General features: G+C 40.7%; 1 protein-coding gene across 2 annotated transcripts in view; it reads left to right on the top strand.

The window, feature by feature from the left end:
• The first annotated feature begins 437 nt into the window (after nucleotides 1–437).
• The window catches only part of prkg2l (protein kinase cGMP-dependent 2, like), a 42,804-nt gene continuing 23,976 nt past the window's right edge, over nucleotides 438–19,265 (top strand). For both annotated transcript variants that reach the window (XM_088351020.1, XM_088351021.1), the window contains exons 1-8: nucleotides 438–517; nucleotides 2,210–2,404; nucleotides 4,001–4,351; nucleotides 11,359–11,525; nucleotides 11,665–11,778; nucleotides 15,778–15,883; nucleotides 17,522–17,585; nucleotides 17,661–17,738. In XM_088351020.1, coding sequence (XP_088207146.1) covers nucleotides 2,283–2,404; nucleotides 4,001–4,351; nucleotides 11,359–11,525; nucleotides 11,665–11,778; nucleotides 15,778–15,883; nucleotides 17,522–17,585; nucleotides 17,661–17,738 — 1,002 coding nt within the window. In that variant the 5' untranslated portion in view covers nucleotides 438–517; nucleotides 2,210–2,282. The remainder of the gene's footprint in view (nucleotides 518–2,209; nucleotides 2,405–4,000; nucleotides 4,352–11,358; nucleotides 11,526–11,664; nucleotides 11,779–15,777; nucleotides 15,884–17,521; nucleotides 17,586–17,660; nucleotides 17,739–19,265) is intronic.

The raw sequence follows: 19,265 nt of genomic DNA, 5'->3' as shown, positions 1-19,265 counted from the left end.
CAGGATTACAATTACAAAATTGCACAATTACCTGATCTTAAACCAGCATGCACTTATAGCGCCTTATAATGGGGTGCGCCTTATGTATGGAAAAAGTTTAAAAATATATCATTCATTGAAGGTGCGCCTTATAACATGGTGCGCCTTATAGTGCGGAAAATACGGTACTTCAATACTTCAACTCAATACAACATTTTATCTATATCTGTACATTCAAGGAAACTGTGCGGGTCAGATGTATCGACATTTCGTTCTGTATACACGTGTACAAGAATGACAATAAAGTATATCTGGATCTGAATCTGAATCTGAATGATGTCAAACAGCTTAAGACCAGCAGAGGCTGCCACATACTTGAGTTGATTCAGAAGCATCCTTGGTAACCCATCAAAGAGAGGCAGCGTGCAGCAAACGGTAGCATTTATGCTTGTGGGCAGCAGAAAGAAAAGACGCAGCAGGAGGTTTTTATTCCCGACTCGGATTACACAAGAGAGTTAGCGCCGAAGAATATTTCAAGGTAAATTCATAAAATCGTTGTGGAAATCATCAATTAAAAGAACATAGAAATGTGCAGAAATTTGTATTTTTCATCTATGCTTTGTTGCATGCTTACAACTTCCCGATTTGATGTATTTTGCATTGTACTTTATTTTTTTGTACTTAACATATCTAAAATGCTTATTTTACTGTGTGATTGTTTTTTTTTTTAAATTTTGTTAACCCTGCTGTTTATTTTGAAGAGTACCTTCTACATCATTAACTGCACAAAAAATAAATAGATAAATACAAATTAAGTCTACCGACAGTAAACTGAGCATTTTTGGTAGTATTAGACAATTTTTACATTTATTTTTACAGTTTTTACATTGTTTTTTTTTCAATAGAACTTTAAAAATGAATAATAAAAATCATATTCTAATCTATTATGGCAAATGTGCAAATATTTCTGTCTTTTTAAACATTATTTCTTTCTAACCATATAATTTCTTTTAATAATTTGTAATACTTGATTTAATACTTGCAACAAAATCATGACAAAAAATGGGCTCAAATTAAGTAATATTTAACTAATTTTAACTTGTTTATGTAGTAAAAGAGCATAATAGATTGTGCTTATCTCAATTCTATTTTAAATTATTTTAATTATATTTTCAAATAGTTTATTTTCCAATGGAATTCTAAAAATAAATCATAAAATAAGACAATTTTGGCAGATGCATGATGGGATTTTTTTTTTATTTTGAACATTGTTTGTCTGAATTGTGTTATTTATGGTTCGAATTGATTATGTAGAAGAAGAAAAATGTCTATGATGTTCAAGATTAATTGAAATCTGCCATACATTTGCTTATTTCACGTATTAATTTTGATCAATTTAAGTTTTAACTTATTTTTTAGGAACATTCAGAGCATTATCTTTTTATTGTTCTATTTATTTTAGGACTGAAATGTATTCTTAAAAACACTATTTATACTCAGTTATTGTTGATCATAAAATAAGTAAAAATAATGTTTTCAATTATCAAAATCGTCCGCCAATATCAAATAATTTTGCCCATTATGTAATATGTTTCTTAATCTTAAGAACGTGTTTCTCCCTTTGAATACAATTTAAAATAACCCTCAGTTTGGATCAAATACGTTTGTGTTTTTGTTTCCATTTGTTTTCGATGTGTTCTAAAAAACATTTTAGTAAAAAATAGAATATTACTTGAATAGCGTTTGATCTAGATAGATCATTTTTCTAAAGGTACAGTATGTCATAAAAGTGAGTATACCCCTCACAATTCTGCAGAGATTTCATAAAGTGAGTGCACTTTAGAGTGAAAGTTCCTGAAGTTCAATCCTCCTCTGCCTCAGTATTCCACAGTACTTGAGTTTGTGTTTCACTCAATGAAATACAACTCCCCAATTCCAGTTGCACTCATGTAGCACCAAACCATGACATTCCCAACACCATGCTTGACATTGGTTACACGCTTTACACCATCTGAGCCAAATAAAGTAATATTTTTCTCATCGACCAGAGGATACGTTCCAGTAAGCCATGGCCTTTGTTCACATCTTTTCATTGTGTCAAAGCGATGTTTCTTCAATGATGTTCCATTCAAAATTATAATGAAATCTTGGCAGAAATGTGAGGGGTGTACCCACTTTTGTGACATACTGCAATGAATTGCCTTAATTTTTTAAACCTGACTTTTTGCAGTACGTGTTTGCCGCCGAGCCTTTTAGCATCAAAAACTGCAACGTGGTTTGAAAAGGAACAGGAAGCAATTCCTATGGTGTCAGGCCAATGTTTGGACATGGGCAATGGTTCAATAAAGGCCCCACGGACTGAGGAGAATAGCTGCCTTACCTCCAACCACACAGACCCCTCGGGACTGGAAACCGAAATTTTGAGGTTAGTCGAGTCAAATACAGAAAATGTTGGTAAATATTGTTGGTGTGAAGCAGGGGTCTCCAACGTGGTACCCGCTGGCACCAGGGTACCCACTAAGGACAGTCGACATCCCGCTGACCTAGCTCACTAATGATGGGTCATTGTGATATTCTAGTGAAATTGGTTTACTGGGTCTAAATAGTGGTAACCTGGTAATAACATAGCAATAAGATGCTAAGATGCTATTTTTGTCATGTCCTGCACGGTTGTCATAGCGTCCAGCTGGCCCCGCCCCTTGACACCGGCTGACCTGCATTTCCTGATTATTCCTATGGGTACTTAAATGTGCTTTTTGGAACTGCCCTTTGTCAGATCGTTGTTTACCCTTGTTGAAAACTTGTTGATACCTGTTTATTCTTATTTTGCTTGTTGGACTTTGTTGCACTCCGGTGTAACATTCTGAGAGATTCCTGCAAGTTCTGTTTGATTCTGAAAACTGCCTGGATTGTAATTTTGCCTGCATTTGAGCCTGCTTTGTTTTGTTTTTGGTCCGTTTGTGTGTTGGACATCTTTTCTTTCTCAATTAAAGTGACAGATCGTCTACGCAAATGAGTTCCTACTTCCTGCCTAATTGGCTGCGCCCGTGTGTGTCACGGTTGCCATGGTGCCCAATTGGCCCGCCCTTGTGTGTCACGGTTGCCATGGTGCCCAATTGGACCCACCCATGTGGTGCTAGCTGCGCCTCATTCAGAGATTGACTTTCTGTCTAGATAAAGCTCAGCACTCTCTTGCTTCGGTTGTCAGCGTGTCAAACGAATTTCTGCCCCACAAGACGTGGGTTCTGACTCGGTCCTGTTTTCCTGTTGCTATCTTCAGTCCAGTAATTTTCCCGTTTATTTTTGTCCTGTTTAATTTCGTGTTCCAGTTTTGTTTCTGTCTATTTTGGTTCTGTATATTATTTTCTCAAGTTTTCGTTCCCGTATAGTTTCTCCTGTTAATTATCGATATCCTGATTCGTTGTCAATCCCGTCTGTCCCTTCCTGTACGGTATCAACCCCATCAGTCATATTAACTTGGGCAATTGGAATCGGTCTTGTCAGTCTCTGGCTTCCTATCATTTCACACCAGACTGTCTAATGGGCATGACTCCCCATTTCCCGTAAAATAAAAGGCTTGTGTGAGAACGTCACGCGTTGGGTCCTGATCCTGTTCTGGTTCCTGACACAAACAGCAGACAGGCAACTCTGCAGTCTGAATTTTTGTCATGTTTTGCCCTTTGAAATAAGTTGTTGTATTGTACGGGGAATATCAGAAACCGGGTCTGAAAAAACATATTATTCTATACTGTGAAAATGTAATATGGGGTTGCTTCATCCAAGGGGTCTATTTAGTCAACTTTCACGTTTCAAACAAATATTTTTTTCTTTTGGATAGAGCCTTTTTGTTGGTTCATTGTCCAATCAGCATCGTTTTAACCAGTTCTAAGTTCCTGCAGGGTTTCTACATTTTGGACCCAAATTCTCAAAGCAGGGTGTCAAGGCAGCTGCAAAAAAAGAGAAGTTATTACCACAAAAACAAGAAGGCAAACAATATACCAGTTGTATCTCTGTTCCACAGGATGCGAATAAACTACCTGGAGGTGGAGTTAGCGCAGCGGAACAAAGCATTGGAAGCTCAAGAACTTCAGTTGAGGAATCTTCGGAAGGAGCTGGACGCCAAAGTCTCTCAGATCGACAAACTCCAGGACGCCATCGGGTACAACGACAGATCGGGCCGAGCTCCGCCGGGACTCGGTCACCGTCGTTTTAACGCCATCAATGAGAGTCGTTTCCAAAAACTGGCCGTTGAGGTCCATCAGAGGCTCAAAGCCAAGGAAGGTGTCTCGGCTGAACCCACTTCTAGAAACTTCTGCGGGGGGTTCGGACCTCCTCACTTTTCCGTGGTGAAGCCTGTACACAAAGATTCACAGTAAGTTGACACAATTTCACTTTTTTCACTTAGATATAAACAGTTTTGGCAGCACGGAGGCGCAGTGGTTAGCGCGTGAGCGGCACAGTTCTAAGGTCTTGGGAACCTCCTGTGTGGGTTCAAATCCAGCTACCGGACTTCCTGTGTGGAGTTTGTATGTTCTTCCTGTGCTTGCGTGGGTTTCCTCCGGGCACTCCGGTTTCCTCCCACATTCCAAAGACATGCATTTCAGGTGGATTGGCCAGTCCAAATTGTCCCTAGGTGTGAACGAGCGAGCGAGCTGTCCGTCCCTGTGTGCTCTGCGATTGGCTGGCAACCAGTTCAGGGTGTCCCCTGCCCACTGCCTGATGATTGCTGGAATGGGCTCTAGCACCCCCGCGGCCCTACTGAGGATAAGCGGTGCAGCTAATGATATGAGATGAGATGAGATAAACAGTTTTATGGTAATGAGTAAAATGAGGCATAATGAGAAGTTGTTTCATTTAAGATCACAATTCTGAGTGAACTCAGAGACCATTGTGGGTTTTTTTGTGTGTATAATAGAATAACCTTAATAGCCATTTTTAACAATGTACGGAACATTGTTTACTATTATATTCAATCCAGGATAAACGTGTAATAAAAGACTTTAAAGCAGTGTCTGAAATAACTTCTGCCCGGACACCCGGGGCGTGCATCTTTTACGTCGGGCGTCCATCTTTCAAAACGTCTCCGCCCGGGTGGCCGACAACTTTCTCAGAAAAAAAAAACCCCGAAAGATTTTTTTCAAATCAACCGTTTGCTTTGTTCTGATTTCGAAATTAAAAAAAAAAAAAAAAAGCATTAGTTTTTGCCAAAACCTCAGCCCCAGATGAAATATTCAAAAGAAGAAACAAAATTTATGACGCTACGAAACGTAAACGTTTTTTTTTTTTTTTGTTCTTTTGGCTTTTTTTTTTCAAATTAAACGTTTACTTTATTCCAATTTCGAAATCTTCGTTCGGTTTGGAAATTACGGAATTTCGGTTCGTTTGGCACTTGGCATACTCGGCAGGCAATCAGAAGCCTGCATCGAATAACTTCGTGCTTCTGGACTTTCCCGAGTGTTATAAAGTCGTGCATTTGCATATCATTTTCCAAAGTAGACGCAAAGAGAACACAAGAAAAATGAATAAGTGGTTAGCAATCAAGCCAAAACCTTAGCCCCAGAAGAAAGATTCAAAAGAAGCTAACAAAATTTATGACGCTACAAAATGTAAACGTGCATTAAAAAGAATCGTGGCAAGAGGAGTTCACGTGGCTTGTAGCAGACGACGCAACACAAACATTGCATGAATGAAGATGAGTAAATACAGGTACCTACTGATGGCAGATGGAAAACATGCAATGAATGTTATAAGTAGATTTATAATAAACTTAATTTAAAAGTGTTTTTCTGTTATATTTTCTGATTATCAATCCTTAATACTTTGCAACAAAGGGTTTTTTTGCGATTATTGTGTTTCAAGTTGGGAAAAATGGGGCTGGCAACTTTATGACTGGGCAGGCAACTTTTCCGAGTTGTCTGTCCTGGTGTCCGGGAACTTTTTGTCATGTGTTTCAGACACTGTACTTTCATATAAACGTACACTTTCTAAAATACGTAGAGAGCAGGGGTGTCAAACGAATTTTCACTGTCAGTGGGCCTGATGCAACTAAATGTAACTAAATGTAATCAAATGGCAAATCAAATGAATAAAGTATCTATCTATCTATCTATCTATCTATCTATCTATCTATCTATCTATCTATCTATCTATCTATCTATCTATCTATCTATCTATCTATCTATCTATCTATCTATCTATCTATCTATCTTGCTGCTGCAAACATATCATACAAAGCAGGGCAGAAAACTGAAAACAAAATTGATGCAGTTTGGGTCTCCGTAGTTTGTATAATTATTTGTGTCAGAACCCAAACATACGATGGACCCAGATGCGTAACGTTTTCACACAAGCTTTATTTTACTGGAATGGAGCAGTCATGCGCGGGAACATAAACGCCAGCGATTCGGTGATAGCTGGACAGAAGAAATGAGACAGAGAAGTCAGGCGCCGCAAAACAAGAAGCCAGGGGCAGAGGAGATTGAAATCTGACAAGACTGACGGGATCGATACCAGATACAGGGTACACGAGCAGATACCGGACAGGACAGGGTCGATACCTGAAACAGGATGCACGAGCAAGATATCGGACAGGACTGGGCAGATGGGATAGATACCGGATACTGAACACACAAGCAGGATACCGCAAGGCAAAATCAATACCGGATACAGGAGTAAGATACCAGACAGGACAAGACGGACGGGATCGATACCGGATACTGGTTACACGAGCAAGATACCGGGCAGGACGGGACAGACAGGATCGATACTCGATACAGGATACTGGACAGGACAGAGGGGATCGATACCAGATACTGGATACACGAGCACGATACCGGAAGGACGGAATCGATACCGGATACACAAGCAAGATACCGGACAGGACGGGACAGATGGGATCGATATCGGATACTGGATACAACAGTAAGATACTGGGGAGGACGGGACAGACGGGATCGATACAGGATACTGGATACTGGAGCAAGATACCGGACAAGATGGGACAGACGGGATCGATACTGGATACTGGACACACGAGCAGGATACCAGACAGGACAGAGGGGATCGATACCGGATACTGGGTAGACGAGCAAGATACCGGACAGGAAGGGACAGACGGGATCGACACCGGATACTGGATACTGGAGCAAGATACCGGACAGGACGGGACAGACGGGATCGATACCAGATACTGGATACACGAGCAGGATACCCGACAGAGTTAAAATGCAAGTCTTGCAAGTGCAGAGGTTCGTTGACGGACTGACAAGGAGTGAATGACAGCACTAAGTTGAAATAGGAAGGAAGCCAATCAGGTAATCATCAGCAGCTGGTGCCAAACAAGAAGGCCCAAGTGAGGGCAATGGGCAATCGTGACAACTCGTGCCTTTCAGCACTCCTTTTCAGTTGCACTTCACAATCATCTAGTCGTCCAATAATACACACTGTCCCTTTAAAGAATACAAATATCAAAGGTAGTACTTGTAGACTGACTTAAGTTGTCAGTGAATTAGAAATTAATGCGTTTTAAATAGTGCAAATATATTAACAGCAACGTTGTAATAAAGTAAGAGTAAATAATAATAAAAAATATGAATATACAAATTTCTATACATGGGCAAGATATTCTTTTCACAGCCTTGTGTGCTTGTTAAGGGTGGTGATGGCCCAGGGGAAGAAACTATCAGCCTGTTATACTGAAAATATAAAAATATGTGTATAAATCTATTCCTTATGAATACATTTGTGTTTGTTTCAATAGCACAACAGAAAATCGTTTTGATGAAAAGATTTAGTCCCGCCCACCTACTCTTCTAATGCTAATCTGAAAGCCGGCGTTATTATGGCCAGATAATAGGGAAACGCGAAGAGCAACAAAAGGCAATAGGATTTGAATCCTGAAGCGGGGTCATTCGGGGTCTCAATTACACCGAGACCCTCGATTTTTGATGCACAGCTTGTTTATTTGCGCGTTATTTGTGTGATGTGGTAATGAAGAGGGAAGTGGGAACAGCATGTTTGTGAATGCACTTGAATAGCCATTGCTCGTGCACAATCAGGCTTGATATAGAATAAAATAGAATAGAATATACCTTTATTGTCATTGTTACAACATGGGATATATTGTGACAACGAAATTGGACGTGGCACTCCAGGTCCACATTTTACAGTGAGGATATAAGGAAAACAAAGATATAAAGGAACAAAGAAGATGTTTGTACTGTCCTTGTTGTATAGGCTTTGTTTTCCTCACGGAGGGAGGGTGTATGAGGGGGTGAGGGACAGACAGAGATGGGCGGATCCAACTAGATGTTTGATCTTACTGTACACACGGTCCAGTGTTTTTTTCCCTAATTGCTCAGTCCGCGTATGGAATGGATTTGGGAAGTACAGTCCTTAAACATGCCCGATTAAAGTCGCTGGCGACGATAAAAGCTATGATATATGATAGAAAATGAATGTTTATTCCAACCAAACAAAATGTGACTGAATACATGACGTAAGCGTAGCGAATATGGGTGGTAAATAAATGATTCTAACAAACAATTTATTGACTAATTGAATTAAAGAGCCGAGTTTATTCTTTTCAAAACTTGTCTCGCTTTTTTGGGAGAACCACATACGTTTTTAGTTCGTTATGTCAGGAAAAAGGATGAAAAACCTTGTTTAGTTATTCTGAAGGGTGGTGTTGGAAATAAATATCAAAAAGTACTGTTTACCAAAATGTTCGAATTAGTTATCCGACTCCATTAACCAAACACAACCTACATTCACCCAACAATTTATGCGCACTCGTATCTTGAGGGAAAAGATGATCAGGAAGCCGACATTTCCACACGGGGGCAGATTTATTTTCCCTAACAATTTGACTAAGTGTACTCCAACGAAAACCACCAAATTAGTGATGTTGGAGTCTCTGGGGAGTCTTCTTCTGAAGTCCTTTAGGTTTCTCTTATCGGCCATCTTCTCCCCGCATGGTTTGCCGGCTCCTCCCATGGGCATGCCAAGGAAGCCCAACGTGAGCTTCACAATCTCATAGACGAGCGTCCCGATGTCTGTGGTACTCAAAACAACACTTAGCGTTTCTCAAAACAATGCCTGCCGTCCTCCGTCAGAGTCCTGTTATCAACAGAACTAGACAAAATATTCTGCATTTGGAACAGCCTGACCTGTCATTGAACTAAAGCCTACTCAGTGAAAGTCTTCATTGCATTATAAGTCAATCGTATAAAATCTTTTATAGTCAATAGTATAAAATCCTTTATAGTCAAATGTATAAAATCCTTCAGTGGCTACACACACTTGAAGTGAATTATTTTTACCGTTTTGATAGTTTTTGATAATCAAGACACACAAACTCTTGGATTTATGGACTTTTCTTTTCCTAATTATTTACTAAAGAAGCTTGAATAGAACACAAAACAATAATAAGATAATAAAACAAAAACAAAACTAGAAGTTGAGAACTTGAACTGGCACCATTTGGATAAACAAAAACGTTTAATGTCACACTAATCCCAATACCTAGCAACAACGAGATGTTCTGCGAAGTTCTGCAACGATGAAGATAACGGCCCAGTCTTTATGTCCTCGGCTGTAGAGCGATGAGGAATGTTGGTAGTCTTGAGAGACGGTTGGGACGAGGACCACAAGATGCAGAGTGTTGGAGGAGAGGTTGACTGCTGGTGGCTTGAGGATTCTCTGAGTTCGCTAGCTTTCTCCCACTAGTTCGGCCGCTAGCTTCATCAAGCTTGGCTGCCGACCTGGCAAGGCTATCTGGCTGCCCGTTGAGCTGAGACATGGCCAGGACCGGTCCAGCTTCTCCTGTTAGGACATGCCCTACTACCTTCTGGCTAGCCAAATTCAGACTGCCCTTGCAAGGTGAGACATGTACCAGCTCTGGGTTCCGGTCTCCTGGGAGGGGCGGACCCCCTGTGGCGGAGTTGTGACGGCAACCTTTGATGCGCAAATGCAGCCACTGCCCCCCTACCCAACCAATCAGTCAGATAGCATATCTATGGGATTAACTTCAAGCACAGTATTCACCTCACATGTTTTGACATTATTGACATTGCAAACCGAGATTCTGACCAAAGTTTGTATACTTTACACAAGTATTGTATGAGTCGGTAGGGATACCCTGAAATAAGTTTTCAGTGAGTAACCCCAGTAAAATATTGTTTGTTTTGTGTTTTTTAGCCACATACCTCGAGCCAACATAATCCATTTGGGTTTTTTAATGAGTACATACCGAAATTAAATAAATGCATTCATAAATATGAATACATTAAAATATGGTTTACTATACTCTAAAATAAATCGGATTAAAAAAACAACCTGCTTGGATCAACTTCATGGCCCAATATTTGGAGTTTTTTCAAAATAAATTGACCTGATTTTTGTAGGTTTTCAGAAACAGTTCTTTCGGGTTATTTTTCTTTTTTTAATGACTCAATATTTCAAGTTTAAAAAAAAAAATCAACCCGATTTCAGACGATAAGTGGAAACAAACTACCCACTATATTGTGTCTAAAACAATATTACCTTAGTTTTTTTTTTAGTTGCTATTGTGAACAAAATTTGAAGAAATTGGGAGGGCATTTTTGGTTAAACAACCTAATTTTGCGTTTGGGTTTTGATTTAAAAAAATATATGCAATAAAATAAGATACAATCAAATAAGAATAATGGTTTCTTTTTTTTTAAATATTAAAAGATATGTCAGAAAGGTTCATCCCCCAAAAATTTGTCAGGACCAGAACGGAGTCAGGACCCACTTGCGTTTTATTGGAAGAAAGGGTTGCGCCAACGATCCGGTGGTTGCTGGAAGCACAAAGCAGGTCGCTCTGACCACAAAAATGGATCTTTCATGGCGAGCGATGGCGGTGTCGGAAAAAGAAAAACGGATCAGTGGCCGGGACAGGAGAGCAAAAACGTGGTCGGGGTCGTAAGCGAGTTGTAAGCCAGGAAAAGAGAGTAGACGTGGTCGGGGACAAAACTGGTCGAAGCCGGTAGTCAGACAGGAGCAAAAAACCTGTGGGAGTCAGGGTAGAAAAAAGGCTTGCCTAGTGTTAACTGAGATTCGCGGACGGACTGACAAAAGGGGACAGATAGGAGTGGGTTTAAATAGGGACAGAGAGCCAATCAGAGTCCGAGGCAGTTGGCGCCAAAGGAGCGGGCACAGATGAAGCACATCGGTAATCATGACCGGATTAGCATTTTTGATTTTGGGAGATAATTTTTCCAATTCGACTAACACATTTCTTGAAATTCTGTAATTAATTTGTATTAGTTATTTTCTCGATCTTAATTCATGGGTGAGCTATACCTGTGGTCATAAAGGCTTCATGTGATCCCTACAATGATAGTTTATCCATTTTAGAATTAAAAGGCTGATGAATGACGCCATCACAAAAAATGATTTCCTTAAGAGACTGGAGCCACAGCACATGAAGGAAATGGTTGAGAGCATGTACGAGAAGGTCTTCACTCAAGGACAACTGGTCATCCAGGAGGGTGAATCTGGAAACTACCTCTATGTCCTAGCAGGTCAGTTTATGATATAGAACGAGTCTTCACTCACCAGTATGATACGTGCTATCGTTATGTGGATACTATATACTCATAAGGACTATTTTTGATCACAGTACCAAAAACCTCATGTTAAACACCAATACTGTCCTTTCAGACGGCTTGCTGGAAGTCATACAGAGTGGCAAGATGCTTGGTGAAATGCATCCCGGAACAGCATTTGGAGAATTGGCGATATTGTATAACTGCAAAAGAACAGCCACTGTAAAAGGTAGGAATCCAGTTCACATTTGCCGACATGTTTTTTAAAAAAAATAAGTCTAAATGTGTATTCAGTATTTCCTTGCCATTATGTGGTTTGACTTTCGCGTCCTTGTGTAGAGCGAATAATCTCGGCAAATAAATGACTTCCACCTCTTTTGTTTCAAATAACTCACTTTGGAATGGATGGAACGACTGTGTCCTCTTTTGTACAATTCAGGGACGTACTAATTCACCATGTACCCTAATCTGAAATCTGATAACATGAAGTTTTGAATGTAATTAAAACGTCCAAAATAATGTTCTCACCGTACGTAATTATGTCGATTGGAATGGAATTCTCAGGTACAGAACATGACGCATATTTCTCACTTCTTTGGCTTTCTAACAAGTTTAGCAACTTCAAACACCGTCATCTGATCCTGGTGGTCTCAAATATCTGAGGCCACTCCCAAAGAGGCATGATCTGGTCAAGCATCCCTGGCCCATATAAAAAGAGCTTTTCCTCTTTTTTACTGCCTCGTATGAAAGGTGCGTGTCGCGGCCGTGTGGGATTGCACTGCGGCGTTGAGTTCAGCACATGGGCCATACGTTGCGACCATCTGGAGCACGAGACCAAATCTCTCGCAACAACAAGAGGACGGTTTCAGATATAAAACCATGTTTTCTGGTTCTTGGTATTGAAAGATTTTCTCTGTACAAGGGAATCTCCCCAAATCGACTATTATAGCTGGAAACTTTCATTTTGTACTACTTTCAGCGGTCCAAAACTCGCATAATCTCCAGCGCCTCCCCCCTTTTCCCCCTATCATTAATTATTTGTGTTAATATATTGTGTGTGTTATTTCCATCGGCATGGTTCATTGATTCCGTTTTCTTCGGATTAGTAATTCATATCAGAACTCAAAGAGCTCAAGTAATAACTTAATTTTTTTTATCACTTTAGAAAATTCTAGCATCCTTCATAGAAATAAAAAGATTTATGGTGGAGCACAAGCGACAATAATAATAATTCGTTTCAATCCTAATAATTTTCTAAATCAAAGCTAGAAGAATCCCTACAGTGGATTATGTTCTATAAATGGAAATAACAGATAAATATTATGAAATCATATGAAAAGTATATGAGAAATATACTCAGAGAACTGCCCTGTTTCGTGGGCGCTGTTTGGATTATTAATTTTTCAAGACTAGTGGCAATCCAAAAAACCTTTATACACGCAGTTAACAAACAAACCCATCGATCGGGTGGGGGCAGGTATGTTGGTTGGTTGGCTGGTTGGCGGCAAGTATCAATTCGTCATCATACAAATAGATGTTGTGAGGACCAGAACGGAAACAGGACCCACTCGCGTAACGTTTCTCACAAGTTTTATTAGAAGAAAGGGAAAGGGTTGCGCCCAGGATTGCTGGACGTGGGAAGCAGGTCCCTCCGAACGTGGAAGTGGATATTCTATAGCGAGCGATGGTGGTGTCGGGAACAGAAACAATGTGTCAGTAGCCGGGACTGGGAAAGCAAGATGTAGTCGGGGTCGGAAAAGAGTCGTAAGCCAGGATGGGAGAGCAGACGTGGTCGAGATCAAAACACGTCATAGCAGGAGACAAACAGGAGCAAAAAAAACCGGACAGGCGTGAGTCAGGGTCGAAAAAGAGCTTGCTGTATAAAAACAGGGATTCGCAGACGGACCGACAACCGGGGATTGACAGGACAGGGTTTAAATAGTGGGGAAGCCAATCCGTCAACTAGCTGCAGCTGGCTCTACATGGGCGGGGCCAATTGGGTGCCATGGCAATCGTGACAGATGTTGTTTCCAATTTTACTTTTTGAGATTAACTAAAGGATAATTCAATTCATGCCATTCACCAAAATCAACGAAGCACCGTGCTTGTTTGCGCTCGCTTCAAAAGTGGGCTTAATCGTACAAAAGTTGTCCTTGAACATAACTTGCCAGAAACATGGACTTACACTATATATGGATGGATCTAACATTTTCGACATATAGAGTGATTTTCGGTATAAATCCCGAATATGAATTGTTGGAATTAGATATCAAAATGTACCGTTTACCAAATTGTTCGAATAAGTTATCTGACTCCATTAACCAAACACAACCAACATTCACCCAACAATTTATGCACCCTCGTTTCATGAGGGAAAAGATGAACAGGAAGCCGACATTTCCACACGGGGGCAGATTTATTTTCATTAACAATTTAACTAAGTGTACTCCCTCGAAAACGGCCGAATTAGTGATATTGGAGTCTCTGGGAAGCCTTTTTCTCAAGTCCTTTAGCTTTCTCCTATTGGCCATATTCTCCCCGCGTGCCAACTCCTCCCATGGGCGTGCCAAGGAAGCCCCACTGGGTTCACCATCTCGTAGAAGATATTCAAAACAACACCGAGCGTTTCTACGTCATCAGGGCCTTTCTGTGTCACCAGCGTCTGGATGTGCTGATTATCTTATCAGCCGTACGTCCTTTTCCCGCCGTTCCTGTAAGCAACATTTTCCACCAGGGTGCCCTGACCTCGCACCACAGCCCAGTCAGTGAATATATTTTGCATTAAATGTAATTTGTATTCAATTGTATAAAATCCTCAAAATCCTATAGTTCCTACTCCGCACAAATTCACTTCATACGCGTGGTAATGTCGAGATCGACTGCAAAAATCGAGGGAATACTGTCATATGAATCCTGGGCCTTTCAGCTCATTGCTAGTCAATGGCCTTCAGTCATTAGATTAATTTAGTGCTTTAGTGAGATTGCTTTCTTTTCATTTAGATTAACCGCTACATCACCAACTAAAATGAAAATACCGTAAATTCCGGACTATAAGCCGCTACTTTCAACCCTGCCAGCGGCGCTCGAGTACAAAAGGTAAGATTTAGACCGGTGGAATATATGCGCCGAGGAAGACTGCAACTTCACTAAAACTGGCCGCATGCGAAAGGCAACTTTTTCGCAAGTCTGCCAGTGGATCCTGACAGCGTGGGGCAGCATCAAAAAATTCACCATAACCAACGGGTTCCGAAAAGCCGGTTTGCTGCGTGCCGGAGAGGAGGGCACAGAATCAGGAGTGGATGAAAGTTCCAGCGACAATGAGAGTGCGAGTCCGGCTGCGGAAGCGTGGGACGACGTCTATATTACACTGATTCTTTCCGACACTGAGGAAGACGACTTTGATGGCTTCAATTCTAAGGAGGAAGATGAGGACGGTTTACCGTGATTTTTACAAGTACGGTATGTTTTTTTAACAAACCCGTTTACTGTGTTGCGAGCGTGTTGCTAGCGTGTTGCTACCAATAACTGCCCTGTCAGGCACTGTCTGGGATGAAAGTTATATTATTATTATTAAAGCTTTGAAAACTCTCTCGGTGTATCGTCTTTCTTTGTAAATATGTGTAACCATGTATAATATGTATTTGCAACTGTATATTTTTGTAATGTATTTATTTGTATTTATTTTGGACACTCATTCTCATATGTCTCGCACGGGCCAATTAAAAAGAAGGGGCGTAACAAACGCGGGGTGACGGGAAGTGGGGACCGGTAAAGGTGAGTGTTTGTGGACACGGCGGACAATAGTGGATATATAATTTTCCCACCCTTACCTTTGGAAATATACACTTTTTTCCTCGGATTACTTTCAACGGGACCCGGACTCTGCCGGTCTGCATCAAACCATAAGTACCGTTATCATTTTCCGTTCATTTTGCCGGCTGTGATGTTTGGACTGTGTACTTTAATGAAGGATATTTAGTTTCAATCGCGGGACTTACAGTCCGGTCTGGGTTAATTTTGTGTTTGTGATACATTCTTTTAATGTGGGTGCATGCTGCTTACATACAGGTGCGGCTAGTGTAAATACAAAATCGGTTTTCCTCTGAAAATGTGGTGGGTGCGGCTTATAATCAGGTGCGCTCTATAGTCCGGAATTTACGGTACTTGTTTCAGAAGAAAACTACAATAGCTTTGTATCACGATATATGTTTATATCTTTGTTGCACAGCGGTGACCGAGTCACATATATGGGCTTTGGATCGTCAGACATTCCAGGCGATCATGATGCGAACTGCGCAAGCCAGGAATGATGAGTATTTCAGTTTTTTGCGCAGGTACAGAACAAAATTTTTTCATGTTATTCGTTTATTAAAAATGTTAGAAAAGCTATGAAAGAAGTAACGGCTATAGACAGGGAAAATCTAGCAGTGTGTTAGTAATTGTCGCTAAATAGTGCCATGCCCAGTTCCAACCCTTATGGTTTCCTTTGTACTATTTATACAGTTTACGAGGAAATGTGAATAAGACATAATTTCATTTTTTCTTCTGTTTACAAACTAAGAAACAGCATAATGTATAAAGCGAACTGAAATATAATTTAGGGGAGTTTTAACCACACAGTGGCAGGTCTGTCAGGACCAGAACGAAAGCAGGACCCACTTGCGTGCGTTTCTCTTAGTTTTATTAAGAAGAAGGGAAAGGATAGTATGCACCAGGAGTGTCAAACTCAATTTACCTCGGGGGCCACAGGATAGAACAAACATTCCCTCGGGGGCCGGACTAGTAGATTAGAGAGAAAGAGAGAAAGAAATAAGACAAAGCAAAGGAGAAAAAAAGAGGGTGGGACAAAGAAAGAGAGAAAGGGAGAGAGAGAGAAAAAGAGAAAAAAGAGAGAGAGAGAACGTGAAACATGAGAAACAAGAGATAAATACAAATAATGAGAGAGGGGAAAAGAAAGAGAGAGAAAGAAAAATATCCAAAGAGAAATGGAAAGAGAGGAGAGAAAAAAGAAGGAGGGAAAGAGAGAATGGGAGAAGGAGAGAATGGGAAAGCAAGAGAGAGAAAGAGAGACAAGAGAGAGAGAAGGAAAAATGGAAGAGAGAGCAAAATAAGGTAAAAAGACAAAGAGAGAGAGAAAGAGACAAAGAGAAACAAAGAAAGAGGCAAAGAGAGACACAGAAAGTGAAAGAGAGAGACAGCGAGAGAGAGTAAAAGGGAAGGGAAAAAAAGAGCGAGCGAGTGAGTGAGAGAGAGAGAGAGAGAGAGAGAGAGAGAGAGAGAGAGAGAGAGAGAGAGAGAGAGAGAGAGAGAGAGAGAGAGAGAGAGAGAGAGAGAGAGAGAGAGAGAAATACAAGTCCACCGTCTTTGTGAGAGGCACCTGGCTTTGGCAACATCAAGTGCACATATTTCAACCTACAGCTCGTTTTTCTCTTGCGCTTCACTGAGCGTTGTCTCGCAGGCCGGATTCAATCCCTTAGCGGGCCTGATCTGGCCCCCGGGCCGCATGTTTGACACTCCTGGTATACACGATCAGTAGATCGCTGGTCGTAGGGAGCAGGTTGATCAGACGCGAAAGTGGTATTTCCGTGGCGAGCGATGGCAGTGTCGAACGCGGGAAAAAACAGATCCGTGGCCGGGACGGGGGAGCAAAAACGTAGTCAACTTCAGAAAATGGGTCGGAGCCGGGAATCAAACAGGAATCAGAACAGAAGAGAGTCAGGGTCGGAAGGCTTGCCTAGCGTAGCTGAGGTTCGCAGACGGACTGACAACCGGTGACAGGAAGACAGGGTTTGAAAAGTGACAGACAGCCAATCAGCGTCCGACAAGTTTGTAATAGCACAAGCTTTTAGAGTTACTGTAGATTAAAATGCAATTTCGAAAAATAGATCTTAAGTAAAACAAATAATGTTATTCTTTATTCGGTTGAATTTATGTTCTTATGTTCTTCTCTTTGGGTGTTTTTGTTTTTAAAGTGTCTCCCTTCTTCAAGAACTGCCAGAAGAGAAACTTGCCAAGATTGTAGATTGTCTCGAAGTTGTACGTTTTTCAATTATTCCAATAAAATTTAAACAAAGAAAGCTGTTTAAGCTAATGCTTGTTTCCTATTTTCAGGACTGTTTTGAAAAGGGAGAGTTCATCATTCGTGAAGGAGAAGAGGGGAACACTTTCTTCATAATAGCAAAGGGAGAAGTAAGTTGCAATTTTTATAAAGAATATTTTTAAAAGCTTATCGAAAGCAATATGAGTTTATATTTCGTATGTTACATTAGGTTTATAGTTTAATAGGCATTCAAAAATAGGGGAAAAGAAGGAGACAGGACCCACTTGCGTAACGTTTCTCCCAGTTTTATTGGGAAGAAAAGAAAGGATTGCACACACCATCCGGTGATCGCTGGTCGTGGGAAGCAGGGTGCTCTGAACGCGGAAGTGGGACTTCTGTGGCGAGCGATGGCGGTGTCGGGAACGGAAAAAACGGGTCAGTACCCGGGACCGGAGAGCAAATACGGGATCGGCAACGAGTCGAAAGCCAGGAGAGGAGAGTAGACGTGGTCAAGATCAAAAAACGAGCAAAAACTGGAGTGAGTCAGGGTCGAAAAGCTTGCCTAGAGTAAACTAAGGTTCGCAGACGGACTGACAACCGGGGATATATAGGAGTGGGTTTGAATAGGGACAGAGAGCCAATCACAGTCCGAGGCAATTGGCGCCAAAGGAGCGGGCACAGGTGAAGCATATCAGTAATCACTACAAAAGGGTGTGGTGGTCAAAGAACAGCAAAATTATTGGCCGATAGTGACAATAGTGCTCAAGCGCTCAGCGAAGGTCAAAATAGAGAACAATAGTGCACATTAATAGTCAATATAGCCCAACTCTGGTATTCTAAGAAATAGGTGTTCAATAGATAGATAGATAGATAGATAGATAGATAGATAGATAGATAGATAGATAGATAGATAGATAGATAGATAGATAGATAGATAGATAGATAGATAGATAGATAGATAGATAGATAGATAGATAGATAGATAGATAGATAGATAGATAGATAGATAGATAGATAGATAGATAGATAGATAGATAGATAGATAGATAGATAGATAGATAGATAGATAGATAGATAGATGTCTAGATAGATGTCTAGATAGATAGATGTCTAGATAGATGTCTAGATAGATGGATAGATGTCTAGATAGATGTCTAGATAGATGTCTAGATAGATAGATAGATGTCTAGATCAGACCTGGGCACTCCGGTCCTGGAGGGCCGCACGTCCTGCCAGATTTTGAAGTTTGCTCTTCTTTAACTCAGGTGATACAAATTATAACCTCATTAGCAAGCTAGCAAGTGCTCGTTAACGATACTGGTGATTGGAATCACCTGTATTGGATCAGAGAAACCTCAAAAATCATGCAGAACATGCGGCCCTCCAGGACCGGAGTGCCCAGGTCTGGTCTAGATAGATGTCTAGATAGATGTCTAGATAGATAGATAGATAGATAGATAGATAGATAGATAGATACTTTATTCATTACCATAAGGACATTCACACTTCTGACCTAAAATAAAAAATGTAGGGGTGGGGTTTAATGTGGGCTTTTACTCCCCGGGTGGAGTTAAAGAGCCTCATGGCATGAGGAAGAAATGATCTCCTCAGTCAAATAGTCAAATATTCTTCATTTCATCTATCAATTAGATGAAATATGACTGATTAAAACATAT

This window comes from Urocampus carinirostris, chromosome 13, assembly GCF_059441175.1.
Source record: "Urocampus carinirostris isolate Australia breed hairy pipefish chromosome 13, RoL_Ucar_1.0, whole genome shotgun sequence".
In the NCBI taxonomy this organism is placed as follows: Eukaryota; Metazoa; Chordata; class Actinopteri; order Syngnathiformes; family Syngnathidae; genus Urocampus; species Urocampus carinirostris.
Note: the sequence above shows the minus strand (reverse complement) of the source record. Positions and strands in the feature narration are given on the sequence as shown.